This window comes from Nicotiana attenuata, unplaced genomic scaffold (genome assembly GCF_001879085.1).
Source record: "Nicotiana attenuata strain UT unplaced genomic scaffold, NIATTr2, whole genome shotgun sequence".
NCBI classification, from domain to species: domain Eukaryota; kingdom Viridiplantae; phylum Streptophyta; class Magnoliopsida; order Solanales; family Solanaceae; genus Nicotiana; species Nicotiana attenuata.
In genome coordinates this window covers 198,758-215,121 of record NW_017671242.1, presented here as the reverse complement: position 1 = coordinate 215,121, position 16,364 = coordinate 198,758, and the positions used below count along the sequence as shown (strand labels likewise).

Here is a 16,364-nt window from a genome sequence, read left to right as displayed (position 1 = left end):
GGATACTTGGTTTACCATTTATAATGACAGAGTATGATACTGTTGATAGACACACCATGATCCATTTCACAAATATATCTGGGAAGTTAAGTGCATGTAAGACTTGCTCTAAAAATACCCATTCAATAGAGTCATAGGCTTTTTGCATGTCAATTTTGATCATGCATCTTGGTGACACCCGTTTCCTCCCATATCCTTTCACTAGTTCATGACTAAGGATTATATTATCTGTTTTAAGTCTGCCAGGAACAAATGCAGCTTGACTCTTATCAATGATGCTATCCATGACTCCCTGTAGTCTACTAGTACGTATTTTGGATATGATTTTATATAATGTGGAGCAGCAAGAAATAGGTCTATATTGTTTCACTGATGTAGGGTTCTTGATCTTAGGCACCAATGTTATAGTTGTACAGTTTATTGGTTGATAGAGATTTTGAGTATAAAAAAACTCCAGAACAGCTTCAGTTACCTCTTCTCCAATCGTGGCCCATGCTTTCTTGATGAATACTGAATTGAATCCATCTATCTCTGGAGCTTTTTTATCGTCTATCCCCTGAAGTGCTTGCCACACTTCTTCTCTACTAAATGGCCGAATAAGCTGCATTTGTTGCTTCCTTGAAAACACAGGTCCCCTCCTCATATCATTTAAATTTATAGCAGGTAGTATAGGATTGGCAGCCCCAAGTAATCCCTGATAGAAGTTTAGTATCTCCTCTTCTATTCCTTTCTCTGTTTGGACAATATCTCCTACTGCATTTGTAAGTGCTTTGATCTAATTCTGAGCTCTCCTGTTCTTTATGCTAGCAAAAAAATAAGCTAAGTTAGAGTCTTCTAGATTGAGCCATTGGACTCTAGACTTCTGTTTATAAATGCTTTCCTCTACTACATCCCATTTCTCCAACTGTAGTCTTAGCTCTTTTTCCACTTCAAAATGATATGGATCCTGAGTAGGAGTTCTCATTTGTTGTTGTATTGTTTGAAGCTCATTCCTGATGCCTTTAATTTTGTCAGCAATCCTAGAATACTCCTTTGCATTTAGGCTCTTCATTGCTTATTTTATATGTTTCAGCTTCAGCCAGACTTTTTTCATGTATCCTGCATTGGTATTTATCTGCCAATTATCTGCTACTATCTTCTCAAAGTTAGGGTCATCAGCCAAACAGTTCATAAATCTAAATGGTCTAGGTGCTGCCTTTTGTTGACTTCCCAATTCAATACATAAGGGAGAGTGATCAGAGAGATATGGGTCTAGAACATGAACTTGAATAGGAGGCATCTTACTCATCCACTCTCCATTTACTATTGCCCTGTCAATTTTGCTAAAGACATGACTGTTTGTCCATGTAAATGACCTCCCTATTGCTTTTAGTTCAGTCATACCAGCATCTTCTACAAATTCTCTAAAATCCCTTATCTCATGGTCTTGCACCACAGTTCCATGTATTCTATCCTCTACCTCAAGAATAGCATTGAAGTCTCCCATTACTAGCCATGGTTCTTGTTGCCTGCTTTCTATCTCTCGAAGCTTCCTCCATATTTCCTTTCTATCCTGCACTGTATGGAGGCCATATACAGCAGCAAAATGATAGGTCATTGCATTGGCAACACATTTGATTTCAGCTTGTATGTATTGACTATGTATATTGATTTCCTTCACTATAGCAACTTTTGGATCCCATAGTAGCCATATTATCCCCTTATTATTCAAAGAAGTGTTTGAGATCTTCCCATGTAGGTACTATTTTGTTTATCACTTGCCTCTCTTTACATTCCTTTACTCTATGTTCAATAATAGCTATGACATTTACTTTATTTACCTTGATAAATTCCCTTAACTCCTTTTGCTTATACACCTTGTTCACCCCCTCATATTTCAAGTGGTGACTTTCATCTTAGTAATGGAGGGAAATGGTCTTGGCTACCTTCAACCCTTTGGCTACTCTGTCCCCTTCCACATTGTTTATCTTGCTGTAATCCTATGATTTGGCATTCTCAGCCCACCTTGCTAATGAGCTAAAGCCATTTGTTGTATCTACCTTTCTATCTGTGTTACCTCCAGTTTTGGCCATTTTGCTAGCTGATTTTGTTTTCACCATTGTCCAGCCTTCTGCTTGTGGTACTGTTGCATTAGCCTGTTCCTTGTTCTCATCATCTTTCCCGCCATTTGCTTGCCCATTTGATTTCTGTATTTGTTCATTCTTTTTGTCACTTGTCTTCACTTGATCAGTTCTCTTTTAGATTTGCATAGGCTTTACTTGTTTTCCTCTTTGGCCTTGTACTGGCTGCTTTTGCACATTTGTACTCTTGCAATTGTGGCCTATTTGCAGACATGATTCACAATACTCAGGCTGCCAATCATATTGCACTTCCTGTTCAAATACCCCTCCCTTAGGGTCCTGCACATCAATGTTCTTAGGAAGTGGTCTAGTAATAACCATTTCAATAAGAATCCTTGCATATGATATGCGTGCAATATTGGTGGTGCACTCATCTGCATATACAGGGGTACCTAGTCCATTACTAATTTTACTTAGTGACTTCATACCCCAGCAGCTTAGAGGAAGTTTAGGAAACTTCACCCAAATTGGTATGGTTTTGAGCACTTCATTCTGAAAATTAAAGTCTGCCGACCATTCCTTCATTATCACTGGTCTGTTGTTGATTGTATTTGGGCCTGATAGCATCACCTTCTCTTTGTCCTCTATGCTTTTGAATCGGATGACAAAATAATCATCGTTATGATAGTAAACTTGAGGTTTCTCTGCAAATTTCCACTGTGTTACTAAAAATCTCTCTACTGCTCCTATTGACGGAGAGTCTCCAATAACATACAGGATTATAGCCATTTTCCATTTCTCGCTTTCCTCTTCTATATCCTCCTGCTCCAATTTCACAATTGTCTTCCATTCCTGGATGCTTGGTGGAATATATCTCAGATTCATGCCTTTTGAAGCCATCTTACTTCCTGTAAGTACACTTGCCCAGGTTTGCATATCTCCATTCTCCGTTGGCTGACTTCCATTTCCTACTACCTTTTGAGTATCTTCCTTCTCCTTGTTGTTAGATCCATTGTTGCCAGAACCATTACTCTGAGTTAGCACATCTTTCACCGCAGAGGTACCCCCTGCATGGCAGTTAGTACCATCTCCATAGTTAGCCCTCCTGCATGTGCTTAATTCATCCATAACCACAATTGATTTCCCCTTCCCAGCTGTAGGCGTGACCTCCAGTTCCTGCTTGTTCAATTGATTTTCCTGTTCCATTGTTTGCTTTGCAGCAGATCCATGGAAGTGTCCTCCACCTGGTGATTTTCCACTTCCTGTTTCGATCTTCAGTTCCTCGAGCAGCTTGGGATCTATAATCAGTACCTTATTGACCCGCTTCCGTGGTCTTCCTCATCCTCCCATTCCGGTGAGCAGCGCACGTTAGTAGATTCACCTAATCGAGCGCTGAGAGAAACGATTATAGAGAGAGAAAGTTTTGTTGAATTTTTACGGCATCACCCATTTTATTAATTATTCTTAACTTTTTAAAATGCATATTTTAAATCTACAACTTTTATCTTTTTTTTGAATTTTTTTAAAATAGGCATTTTTGTTTGAATTTTTAAATCTGCTTCATCTTACCGAGGAGGTGTGGAGGTTGCAAATTTTTTCATTGTTTCTTGAGCCGAGGGTGTATCGAAAACAACTTTTCTACCTTTACAAGATAGGGACACCTACCACCCCAGATCCTATTTGTGAAATTACACTAAATTTTTGTTGTTGTTGTGGTTGTTGAAGTTTTTAATCTATAGTATGAATTTACTTATAGATACATAAATATTAACTTTGATACAACAAAAGAATGAGAAGTAGATTTCAAGCATATAAGTTACTGACCTTCAATAATGAGAAAAGAAATAGTTTTCCAGTATCATTAATTTTATTGATGGCAATAAAAACTTACTCTATTTATAACATTTAGAACAAAAGAAAGTGAGAACTTTGTAATAAAAAGGTTTAAAAAAAAATAGAGGTAGATTTTATAACAAATACCTAAAAACAAGTTCAAGGTGGTAATAGGACCCCCGCGAATTCAAGACAAATTCAGGGTGATACTTATCCCTTTTCCCTTTAATTTACCTATGGTTCTTGCACTAATCAATATCAATAATTGCAGGAATTAACAAACAAATTGTTTATGCATTTTATTAGTCTAATACTTCATAGCTTATCAAATCATGACATTCCTAATATCAACGTAACAAAGTACTTATGTTTCATAACATTACAACAACTTGTAGTATTTATTTACAATTACAAAAAGAGTTATATGGAACACAAAGGGTCATACATGATGGTAAATACTTACAGGCGACCAGCATTTTTACTGATTCAAGAAATTTAACCTTAGCAGTTGCAAATTAAAGTAAGAATACATATATGATATCACTTAAATATGGCTAATAGCCGCGGAGAAAAGATCATTTTCATTTCCATGGCTAAGGAAGGATCCTCTCATCATAGCTTTTACTTTTCAGCAATGTCGTTGCCTTTGAAGACAGGGGTAGTTCGATGCACAAAGCTCGTGCTTTAAGCAAAATTCAGGAAAGAGCCGAACCACGTTGAATCTATCGTACGAAAGTAGCACTCATAATGCACAGACAAAATCTCCACTTGTATCTATCTCATCATCTATATCAGCATCAATATCTAAGTCATCAAGATCAATGCTACTACTTCCCTTAACATATAAGTTGCCATCTTTGAGCCCCTCTCCTGGTTTTCTTGCCTCTTGAATTATAGCTAAAACTTCTTCAATACTTTGAGATGGTTCATTTTCTTCATTTGTTTGTAAACTAGCTTCCTCTCCTTCCATAAATTCTATAGGCAAGTCCTTTAGAAACCAAGGATGCTTTTTAATCTCTTCCATAGTTATTCTCTACATATACAATATTATTTAATTAGCTGATTTTCAACCCAAAAAAAAAAAAAAAAAAAAGAATGTACAAATTTGAAGTGAAAATGAAACTACAAACCTTCTCAGGATCAGCTACAAATATTTGAGATAAAAGATGTTTACACTCCTTTGAAACTCGAACGTAATAAGGGATTGAATATTGAACACTCAATATTCTCTGCCACGAACCAAAATTTCACATCTTTAAGATAGAGAGAAAAGAGGAAAAGAAACAAGTAGTCAACTATAGAGGGTTAATTTCACGTATGTTCAGTGAATGTGTTATAGCAAGTAAAGTTCAATGACCATATGTGAAATTAACGTATTTTTATAAATGAACGATAACTTACGGTTAATGTTTTCCTGAAATTTCTTGGATCATCAGGATCTTCAAAGGGATAAGCACCAACTAGCATCACATATAATGTAACCCCACAAGACCAAACATCTGCTGTCTTTACTTCCAAATGATGACATGTAAACCATGATGTTTAGATCAATAAATCAATGAGTTATTGAAGCAATAGCTAGAAGGGGAGCCTTTGGCGTAACTGGTAAAGTTGTTGCTATGTGACCACGAGGTCATGGGTTTGAGCAGTGGAAACAACCTCTTGCATAAATGCAGAGTAAGGCTGCGTATAATAGACCCTGGTCCGGCCCTTCCCCGACCCCGCGTACAATAGACCCTTGTGGTCCGACCCTTTCCCGACCCCGCGTATAGCGGGAGCTTAGTGCACCGGGCTGCCCTTTTTTAATTAAAGCAATATCTAAAAGATTTAAGTTATATTATTGACAGTAAATTTTAAACTATTTAGCTAATTTAATGTGTTATAGCAGGTAATTTAGCCTGATCTTGTAAAAAAATTTTTACACGGTACCAAAAACTTAAAATTAAAAGATTAGTATCGTACCTTCCCATCATACTCTTTTTTTGATAAGACTTCTGGTGCGATATAAGCTGGAGTTCCTACTGTAGATTTGGGTTGAGAATGCAAGACTGATGACTAAACAATGAATTATACAACAGTAAGAAGCTATTTTGAAAAATAATTCAATTCCAACATAGAATAGAGTTCATATATTTTTGCCTTGGAGTAGCCAAAGTCACATATTTTGAGACGCGGTGTTGAGCTCCCATCTAAGAGCGCATTTTCAAGTTTGAGATCTCTATGACAAATTTGCTGCATTTCAAGAAAATATTTGTACATTACAAGGTCATAAGTACAAGCATAATCCAGGAGTATATTTACATAAACCAATTCAAATAAACTAAATAGACGTCTCAGTTTACCATTGAGTGACAGTAACTGACTCCTGATATAAGCTGTTGAAAGAAAAACCTTGCCTGAAAAATAACCACAAGTAGGACATGTTGGGTTTTTAGTTAAAATTGAGGTGAACGGAAATGGAGGAAAAAATAAAATTTTAATTTTCCTTCTTTTACAAAAGGAATATTGTCCTATATTGGAGGAGGAAAGCTCATTTGTTGAGTATATATATGATTACACTTCTTCTAGCTCTTAAAGAGTTGAAAAGAAGGCAAGCCTCACACCACCGTCATTCTCGCTCGGCTCGACTGCGGCTTCGATCAAATGATCTGATTGATTGATTAATTTTTTGGACCAAATTTAGTTGTTAAATATTAATATTTAATCCAAATCGGCCGTTTTTGTAACGGTAATTTAAAGTTCCCCTCTAATTTTATTTTTCCGTTTTATTTTGCGTAAATAGCCATTTACGTAATAGCCGTTTTACGTGAACAGTCATCTGGAAGAGTTGCACATCTTCGTTTGAACCCAACCTGTTGGCCATAAATACCAGGTCATTCCCCTCAGGTTTTCCTTATGAAAATTCTGAAATCTCTTCTTCCTTTCTACATTGTTTTCTTACAAAACAAACAAAGTGTGATTGCTGTTGCTATTTGTGTTCTTGAAATACTGGGTTTGAAGTACCGCTATACGGGTGTGTAATCTATTCTATCTTGAGAGAAAATAATCCATAACCTCAGGTACTAGGAGGGAATTAAGTTCCTTAAAGAATTACCTTTTCCTTATATAAATAATAAATAATAATAAATATGCCCTTTGATCGCTACAAGTATGTAGCCACGTACTGTGAATTCAGTGGGCTCGGATAAATATTTGCTTCATCTACATTTCTGTTATTACGTTATTTTCTATTTCCAAAATTACTTTACAAATACAGATTACTAACATGACAGATTACTCAAAGTTCCAATGAGAAGAGGAACTAATTTGATTACTTATTACAATTACCTAAGTTGCTCGGAGTCAGGAGTGTTTGATACGGGTGCGGATCTAGAGGTTGGATCCTTCATGATCTTAATTTTACGTTTTATGGATCCAAGTACGGATACGGGTTTCGGATGGCTAAAAATAATTCAAATATCTAAAAATAGATTTATAAAACTGTGTCTAAATTATGAGACATTATGTGAAAAACTTAAATTCCTAGAAGGAGAAAATATTGATCAAGAGGAGATCCGAGAAGGAGATAAAGCAAAAGGACTAACATAGAATTTTATGTATACAAGGCATTCTATTTTCTTCAATTTCACCTTGTTTTTTTGATTCAGAAATTATTATATTTGTCCCGATTTTTTCAGTCGATTTTGGTCAAAGTACCCAAAATCGGTTGACAAAATCCATACGGATCCCACAACCACAACCGAAAGTGAAGAGTCCAAGCAACTTAGACAATTACAGCTATTAAAATGTGAACAAAAATCTAATATTTTTATGTTACCTCATCTTCACTGAATCTACCAGCATTACATATTCTTTCAAAAAGCTCTCCTCCTGCAGCATATTCCATCACTATGGCTAAATGAGTTGGGGTAAGAAATACCTGCACAATATTGAAAAATCTACTTTAAATATTTTGGTAAATAGCTCTATCAAACTAGTTAAACTCAGAGTCGAAGTTTTTTCCTAGTTTGCAGAGAACTAGAAGATTCTAGGAGTATTGTGATAGTTCTATATTCCAGCTTTCAATTATTGCCAAGAAACAAATGTGGGGTTTGCTTGTCCAAAATATAGATGGAATCTGATTCAAAGAGGCAATATTGGAAAAGCTAGTAACTTAAACCGGACAAAAGGGAATTTCACCTTTAGGTAACTACTTCATTAAATGCTGAAAGGATATTATATGGAAATAAAAGTATGCTCTTTAACAGCTTAAATTTTTGGATAAGATGATCGCTGCAATTTAACATAATATCAGCACATGCAAAGGTCTTGGATTCAAGTCTTATCGTTACCAAAAAGGACAGCTAGGTGCACTAAGCTCCCACTATGTGGGAGGTCCGGGAAAGGGCCGGACCACAGGGGTCTATTATATGCGGCCTTACTCTGCATCTCTACAAGAGTCAGTTTCCACGGCTCTTACGGTTACCAATTACCAAATAAGAATTTTATGTGTTCGGCCATGAAAATGAATCAGGAACACACATGAGAGAACGTGTTGAAAATATAATTAAGTAATAAAGTGTGTACTCTCTAACAGTTTAAACTTTTAGATGAGATATCGGCACAATTCGAGTAACTACTCTTAGAATGATGCATTACCTCCTTGAATTTAATGATATTGGGATGCCTCAAAGACCTATGATTCATGATTTCTCTCTGGACATGCTCATCAATCTGCACAGACAACCAAAATAAAACAGAAAAAGTTGCAGAAAATGAGTAAATGAACATAAAATAAGTATTCCTTAAATGCCATATACATGAATATATGCCAAGAAGAACAGAACGTTCTATCCTCCCCAGACCCTACTTTGTGCTATTACACCGGGTATATTATTGTTATTGTTGTTGTTGTTGAGAACAGAACATATATGAGAAAGAGATGAATCAAACCTTTTTGCATCTCTCAATAAACTTGACAGCATAAAGTTCACCTGTCCACTTATCTTTTACCAGCTTAGCTACACCAAAATTACCAGAACCAATTTCTTTCAGAATTTCATATCTTTCCATTCTATTTTAACTTGAATACCTCAAATGCATGAGTATTTGAAAAACACAGCTACATGAAGAGGGGGCTATTCAAGATTTGAGTGTGTGTCTATATATATATATATATATATATATATATATATATATATATATATATATATGTCCATATATAGATTATATATAGAAGATGCTCAAAGATGAAGCTAGCAAAAGGAAGAGCTGTAACTGAGTGAAGTGTCCAAGTCTTTGCTAACTGGAAAGAAGGAAAACTCAATTGTGGGGCTAGTCTTCCTAGAACATATGTGTCCTATATATCTGACAGGAACAGTGAGAATGGTAAACACGTGGCACCATTCCAATGGTTTGACTTTTGACTGTAAAACTAATACTAATAGATGTTGAACCCACCATGGTGGTATAGTCGTCCCAAAAACCAAGAAAGCAATATAAAAAGGCAGAAGGTGTGGCGGATGATTGAGATGAGTGTTTTAAAAGGTTTGGGCGTAAGGCGATACGTTTTACATATGTCTCAGCGAGGCGTAAGCCCCATAGATATTTAATTTTTAATATTTTATAAAATAATATAATTACAGTAAATATTTATAAACAGGTAAAATTGCATAAAAATTGAAGAAAACTATAAATTAAAGAAAATATATATGTATGTATGTATGTGTGCTCCATCCCCATAAAAAACTAGTCAAAACAATCTATTATACGCTACTTAGAAGCACAAGTAATTTGAGTCGAAAAGAATAAAGTTTTCTACCTGGAGGAACAAAAAGGATGGCTAACCTGCAATTTGAACTTTGAACTTGCTGCTATGAAGGAGGATGGAGTTCTATTTGTATTTGTAAAAAAAGAAAATTGAATATTCGTTGCTTTTGGGAGATATTAATAGACTAGCGGACAAGATAAAGAATTGACAAAAACCATGAATCAGGACTTCAATCAATAAAAAAGATCTTGACTTTTAAATTTAATGCATTTCAGTTCCTTTTTAAAACTTTTGAGTAATTACCAAGCTAACTTTTGAGAATTTAGGTATTATATGTAGGACTTATTCAACAAATTTTGTTTTAATTTGAAAAAGTCTCTCGGGCTTACCCCTCACTAAAAAAACGTGCCTCAAATGCCCGGGCGTACGCTCCAAACGCTAGGCGTACGCCCAAAATTGTTGGGCGTACGTCTCTTGAGACTTTCGCCCCACACCACCCACTACTAGAATTCCGCAAAAAAGCGACCAAAAAATAGCGACCAAAGTTGGTCTGAAGAGAAAAGCGACCAACGTTGGTCGCAAAACTAGCGAAAATAATAAAATAAATAAATGAAACAAATCTGCGACCAACGTTGGTCGCAATTTGGCCGCTAAATTAGTCAAAATATTGACTGGACCGGTCAGACTTGCTTGGTCAAAGGTTTACTGAGATTAGCGACCAATGTTGGTCGTTAAAGTGGGACCCACCAAGAAAAACGTTTTAGCTTTAATTCTTTTGATTAGCAGTTCCATACTTTTGTCAGTCAAATCACTGTCTGAATCCGAAGAATATATCACCAATATCCCATTAAGCTTGTACGGATCAGACTTGGAAGAAAGTTGAGAACAAAACTTCCTATAATATTTGTCATCATAGAGTTTTATGATCCCCGTTTTATGGGAACTGCCATGACCAATGGAAAGCATTCCATAACCATCACCCTTGTCACTCTCAATTAAACTTCTTTTCTTCTTGGAAAATGAAGTAGAGAATTCCTCTATAATCTTTCTTTTATCTACTTAGGAAATGTTAAAATTCCTACCTATACCATCACTAGTTGAAACACATGCCATTGCAGTCTCAACATCATTGTCGCTAACGAGAACAACAATTGATCAAAAGACACACCCTGTCAGCTAGTGTATCCAAGTTATTCTCTGTATCCAAGTTCATCCCGAGTAATAGTACCACGAGGATAATCACCAAAGCCACCGGACAACTTAATGATGCCAATGAAGCAAGATGAGCTATTCAATGAAACTCGTATTGTAAAGAAGAAGAAAGAGACTGATTCTGAAAGGTGGGTCGAGGGTCGAGACTCGACTATACATGTAAGTTTTTTACTTTTCATTAAGTATTTTGATTTACTTTTATATAAATTTTGAAATATTAATTCAATATAATTTTTCTTATAGGTTCGCTTCACAGCTGATGTGGGGGAATTCATACGCAGTCAGCCACCTAACGAGTCGGCCGAGGCAATCCAATTTTCGAACGAGGATACTAAAAGAACACTCCTTGAGTACTTTATATACTTTGAACTAGACAATAGAACTAGTTTTCGAATGAGCTTGTAATAAACGTTAACTTAGTTTTGTTAGCTTAATGTTTTAGTTCTATTGATCTTTATATTTTGTTGCTTTTTAGTGTTGTTGTTGTTGTTGTTGTTGGCATAAAATGCCTGTTTAGGATATTTGGTATAAGCTGGCAGGTGGTGTAGCAGCCAAAACAGGCAGTTTCTGCCAAAAATATACCGAAAAAAGCGACCAACTTTGGTCTCCAGTTGGTCGCTTTTCACTTAAAAAAAAAATATTTTTCTGGGCGATAGCGACCAGTCTTGGTCGCTATTGTGTTTTAAAAAAACAATTTCTTGCCATTGGCGACCAATTTTGGTCGCAAATTAAATAAAAAATTATAAAAATTATTAATATAGCGACCAAAGTTGGTCGCTTGATATGATTAATACTAAATAAAAATAAAACGTTATTTACATCTGGAGACCAACTTTGGTCGCCAAATTTATAATATTAAAATATTTGAGCGACCAAAGTTGGTCGCTATATGCTTTGCCCGGAAAATTTGGTCCTTTTACCTGTGAGACCAAAGTTGGTCGCTAATTAGCAACCAACTTTGGTCCCTAAGGTAAAGGGACCAGCTTAATATCGACCAGGCGTGTTTGGTCGCTTTTTGGTCAATAGGCGACCAACTTTGGTCGCTTTTCGTGGTCGCTTTTTTCCGGAATTCTACTAGTGACCGCCTTGGGCCGTTTTCGGTGCGCCTCGCCCCAAGGATCGCCCCGAAAACACCTTTTAAAACACTGATTGAGATCCCTCTACTATTTATCAGAGGTCTTGATTCGAATTACAGGAATGAAGCATTTTACTTTTTTAGTAGGTTGACACGAGATGAAGTCAAATTGATGTGCCTATAACAACAAGTAGCGAATGGTTAAATTGAAAAAAAACGAAGAGAAAACTACAGAGAAATATATGAATATTGTAGTTTAGTTATGTTTGTTTGTAATGTAAGTGATACAAATATTGCAAATTCTTTGCTATTGCGATCAACAAATAAGAGCACCATGTTCCTTAGGCTACACAAAATCTTGAATAAACAGAGAAAACAACGTAGAAATGCAGGGTAAGGCTGTGAAAACAGTCTTTTGCAGAAATACAGGGTAAGACCGCGTACAATAGACCCTTGTGATCCAAACCTCGCGCATAGGGAGCTTAGTGCACGAGGTTTTTTTTTTTTTTTTTTTGGTAACTAAGAGACAAAGAGGGACAAAAAAAAGAGCTAAAAATGATTAAACTTGTTGTAGCACGGTTTTTACTTAGTTTATATTTCTAACAAATTGTCTTAATCAAACTGGACCACAAATGTACACCTTGACCTTCAGCATTAAGTCTACAAGGGAAGGAAGAGAATTTGAAATTCTGAGCTGTAAAGCAGAGAAAATTCCTACTTTTCTTTGCACTTAAAGTTGCGACCCAACCGTCAATGAAGTGAATGAAAATAAAGCACGACAAAGTTTAAACTTTACCGGAGACAAAATAAATTTTCCGCTTATTTAAGTCTTGATGATCAAAGTTACGCAAATTTATACTAGTGGAAAATAACAGCTAGGCCTAATGAAATAGTTGAGTGCACATAAACTGAAGAAAGAGTTCCTATATTTTGGAGGGGTCCCAAAATAGAAACCAACCATCTTGAGAAAAATAGTTGCCATGAGGAAAATCAAATTCAAGATTGTGAATGAATGTTGAATGCAAAGTGAACGATGGGTAAGCAGTGGCGGAGCCACATGCACCAAAAGGGTGTCAACCGACATCTCTTTGTCGGAAAATTACACTGTGTAGCTCGGTAATTTTCTTTTAATATATATATATATATAATATATATATATATAATGACACCACTTGACTTCTTAGTGAGTTTATTTCTTCATATTTTGACTCTCTTTAATAAAAATCCTGACTCCGCGTTGTGGATAAGGCAACAAATATTGTATAAAGAGACTTATAATTATTAGCCTTGTCCTCGTGCTACTTTGTGGGTCTTAGGTCCACCCCCGTTCTTAAAAAGGTTTTTGACAATTCATTGACCGACTCTTTTTATTAAGTTGTTAGAAATTTGAGGAGTTGGGATTTTGAGGAACAAGTTTTAGTGCATAAAAGTTGGCAAGTTAGAGTAACCATATCCTCAGAATTTCTGGGGTTGGGGAAGAATTATCCTTTGGTTCTGTCATCCATTATCTCTACTACTATTCCCTCCGTCTCATGTTAACGGTCATGGTTATTAAAAATATTTATCTCAAATTATTTATCATTTTAGAAGTTGAAAACAAAATTGATTGTTTTTCTTTTTCTTTTTTGACCCTTAGTAATAATTGTTCTTGAAAATGGAGATAAGATATAAATAGAAATAATATTCAATGAAAAGAGATTATATCTTAAGACATAAATAATGGTAGAATAATCCAGTCACTTTTCTAATTAATATTTCTTAAGGGGCGTGTAAAAGAGAAATACGACATATAATATGAGACAGAGGGATTGAAGGAATACTATTTTTGGTTAACTTTTGAAAAAACTATGTGTAAACTAAAGAATTTTTTTGCAGTGAGTTTAATTTTTATATGATGACTGTGTGAATTTTTTTTACGTTATTCTACATTACATGTAATTGCTCCTAATAAGGTCAAATAAGTTACCTGAAAGATAAAGCAACAATTTGCTATAACATAAGCATTAAATTATAGTAGTGATAGTTTATCTACCAAAAAAGAAGTGATAGTGTAAATTTATTCTACGCACGATTAGTGTTTATAAGTCAAGGTCAAGGGTTCAAGGCTAGTAACAGTAAGTCAAATCTTTTACACTAACATGACACCTAAAAATAACAACACACAATTATATACTCCTTCCGTTTACTCTTACTTGTCCAGTATTTTAAAAATAAATTTTTACTTTTACTTGTTACTTTTAGCATATCAAGAGAAAACAATTTCTTTTTTCCTGTTATACTCTCAGTATTAATTAGTCATTTCAAATCATTTTCTTAAACCATTAAAATATGCATCAATTAATATGGGTTCATGATAAATTATGCACTTTATTTATTATTTTTTAAAGGTGTGCAAAGTCCGTAGTAGACAAGTAAAAGTGAACGAAGGGAGTATATGATTTCTCTCTCATTTTAGCTTTTTCCAAGAGAGTTCTATAGATTTTGCCTTTTCAGTCGCCCTATCATTATTTGATTTACAATTTCATTTAATTGATTTCTAATCGTTTTTAGTATTTCTCCCATCTGCATTTAAGTCTTCTAGGTAATTGGGCCCCAATTGATAGAGTGATTATACACTTATTATACATGATTATATATATATTATCCATGAATTACGCATATATTTTATCTGACAATCTTGAAAAAGGTCTTATTTGCATGAAGTTATGCAAAACAGAAGACCAAGTTGCAGATATCTTCACCAAAGCACTGAGCAGATATCACTTTAAAAAGAATCGATTGGCATTAGGGTTGATAAAATCAAAAACTGAGCACCAAGTTCCTCAATGATTGGCTATGAAAGAATGAATAGGTAAAACAATTAAAAAGTGTTTTCTAGCAAGTTCTAACTCATCTCTGTACCATTATAGGTAAACCCGTATGGCAACTACAGAGCAAACAAGCAGCTAATAACGTTGCATCTTGGTGAAAGAATGAGACTCACATTTACAAAACTAAGTTAGGGAACCTGGTTCCCTTGACTCACGTTAGTAGTTCCTTTGTACTCTCATGCACATTTTTAACGGCTATCAAAGTGCCACATCATTAAATGTTTTAGTCACTCTCTCTCATCTCCTTAAAACTCAAACGTCACACCCGTTACTAAACGACCCGTCTACCCAGTAATCCATACCCGTTTGTAACCGGTCCCTCACTTCCTCTAAATAACCCCAAGCGTTGTCTCTTTCCTCACTATCCACATCAAAGCCAAAAATTCCCTTTTCTCTCTCAAAGCAAACTCTCTTCTTCTCGTGTCTCTACTTCTAATCTCCACTATGTCTCAGAATCCAGAAATTCCAAACACTTCCAATGTCGTCCCCACTGTGTCTTCATCTCACGAAGTACTGGAGCGGGAGTCAGAGTCCCAATAGTTGCCCAGTCAAAACCCCATACCAGACCAACAACCACCAAATGCTTCCTCTCCAACCCAATCGAGTTCTTGTTCTTACTGCAATCGTAAGACTCAGAACCCCAAAAGGTTCGTTGTTGTGACCTCTCCTTCTGCCTCGCCGAAAAAAATGGCAGAAGACGAAACAGTAGACGGAGACGAAGGATAAGAAGTTTCTAGTCAGAAAGTTGTGAAAAGTTCTGAGATCCAACAAGATGTGGTTTGTAGTGGCGAAGTTTCAGCAGTGGCCGTTCCAAGCTTTGATTTGAATATTTCCGATCCTATAGGTAATGCTCCTCTTGTATCCTCTGATTCTATTTTGGGGGTAAATGAGAAAGAACCCATTGAGAACATTTTACTAGTTGCTGCAGAGGGAGGTTCTGTTGGTGGTTATGAGGGTGATAATGAGACCATTGGGTCTTAGGGGGAAGGTGAACGTCACAAAGTTGAAGGTGGGGACCTGGTGGTTGAAAGTGGGGAACCGGTTCCCTTTGAAACTTGGAACCGGGCAGTACTAGTAAGAAAACAACAGAGGGATCTGATCCCCCTGCCCAAGAAGAGCATTCTTCTCCTACTTGGGATGAAACCTCTTGCTCCTCAAAAGAGCCCCAGGTCAGTAGTGATCCTGCTCCTTCTCCTCACTTCGATGGTGAGCCGTTGAACCGTTGAACTTTGTCATTTCTGAGATGAGATCTCTGTCTAAAGAAGAAAATGAAAATAGTGAGAAAGACTATGACAATGTCACATTGCCAAGATTCATTACTGCCAGAAGTGGTAGGGCAGTTCCCAAAAAGCCCATTCTCAAAAGATCCACCACTAGGCTGCAAAAGAAAGAAGCTTATGAGTCTGTTCTGAAGCAAAACAAAAAGGAAAAGAGAAAAATAAGGTTGGTGAAAGGGGGAAAGCCAATCAATGAGGAGGACGTGCCTCCTGCACATATTGTTCATGTTAATGATGAAGAGGTGAATGAGGAACCTGCTTCCTTAGTTCATAAATCTTCCTCTAAGA

The 16,364-nt window shown here is 36.0% G+C and overlaps 1 protein-coding gene across 1 annotated transcript; it reads right to left on the bottom strand.

The window, feature by feature from the left end:
* Window positions 1-4,238: 4,238 nt before the first annotated feature.
* Window positions 4,239-9,048, bottom strand: LOC109206986 (serine/threonine-protein kinase SAPK2-like). The gene is made up of 9 exons (XM_019369859.1): window positions 8,826-9,048; window positions 8,532-8,606; window positions 7,711-7,812; window positions 6,236-6,289; window positions 6,033-6,125; window positions 5,856-5,948; window positions 5,295-5,399; window positions 5,024-5,122; window positions 4,239-4,926 (listed from the first exon to the last, which is right to left on the bottom strand). The coding sequence occupies exons 1-9, from the start codon at window positions 8,943-8,945 to the stop codon at window positions 4,636-4,638; spliced, it is 1,032 nt and encodes a 343-aa protein (XP_019225404.1). The 5' UTR covers window positions 8,946-9,048; the 3' UTR covers window positions 4,239-4,635.
* Between the last annotated feature and the right edge of the window lie 7,316 nt (window positions 9,049-16,364).

Excerpts from the sequence above, each read along its gene's own strand:
- LOC109206986 (XM_019369859.1), bottom strand. The coding sequence starts at position 8,945 with ATGGAAAGATATGAAATTCTGAAAGAAATTGGTTCTGGTAATTTTGGT. Across the intron at positions 7,813-8,531 it reads ATATCATTAAATTCAAGGAG|GTATTTCTTACCCCAACTCA; the intron begins GTAATGCATCAT and ends AATATTGTGCAG. Across the intron at positions 6,290-7,710 it reads GTAGATTCAGTGAAGATGAG|GCAAGGTTTTTCTTTCAACA; the intron begins GTAACATAAAAA and ends GTTATTTTTCAG.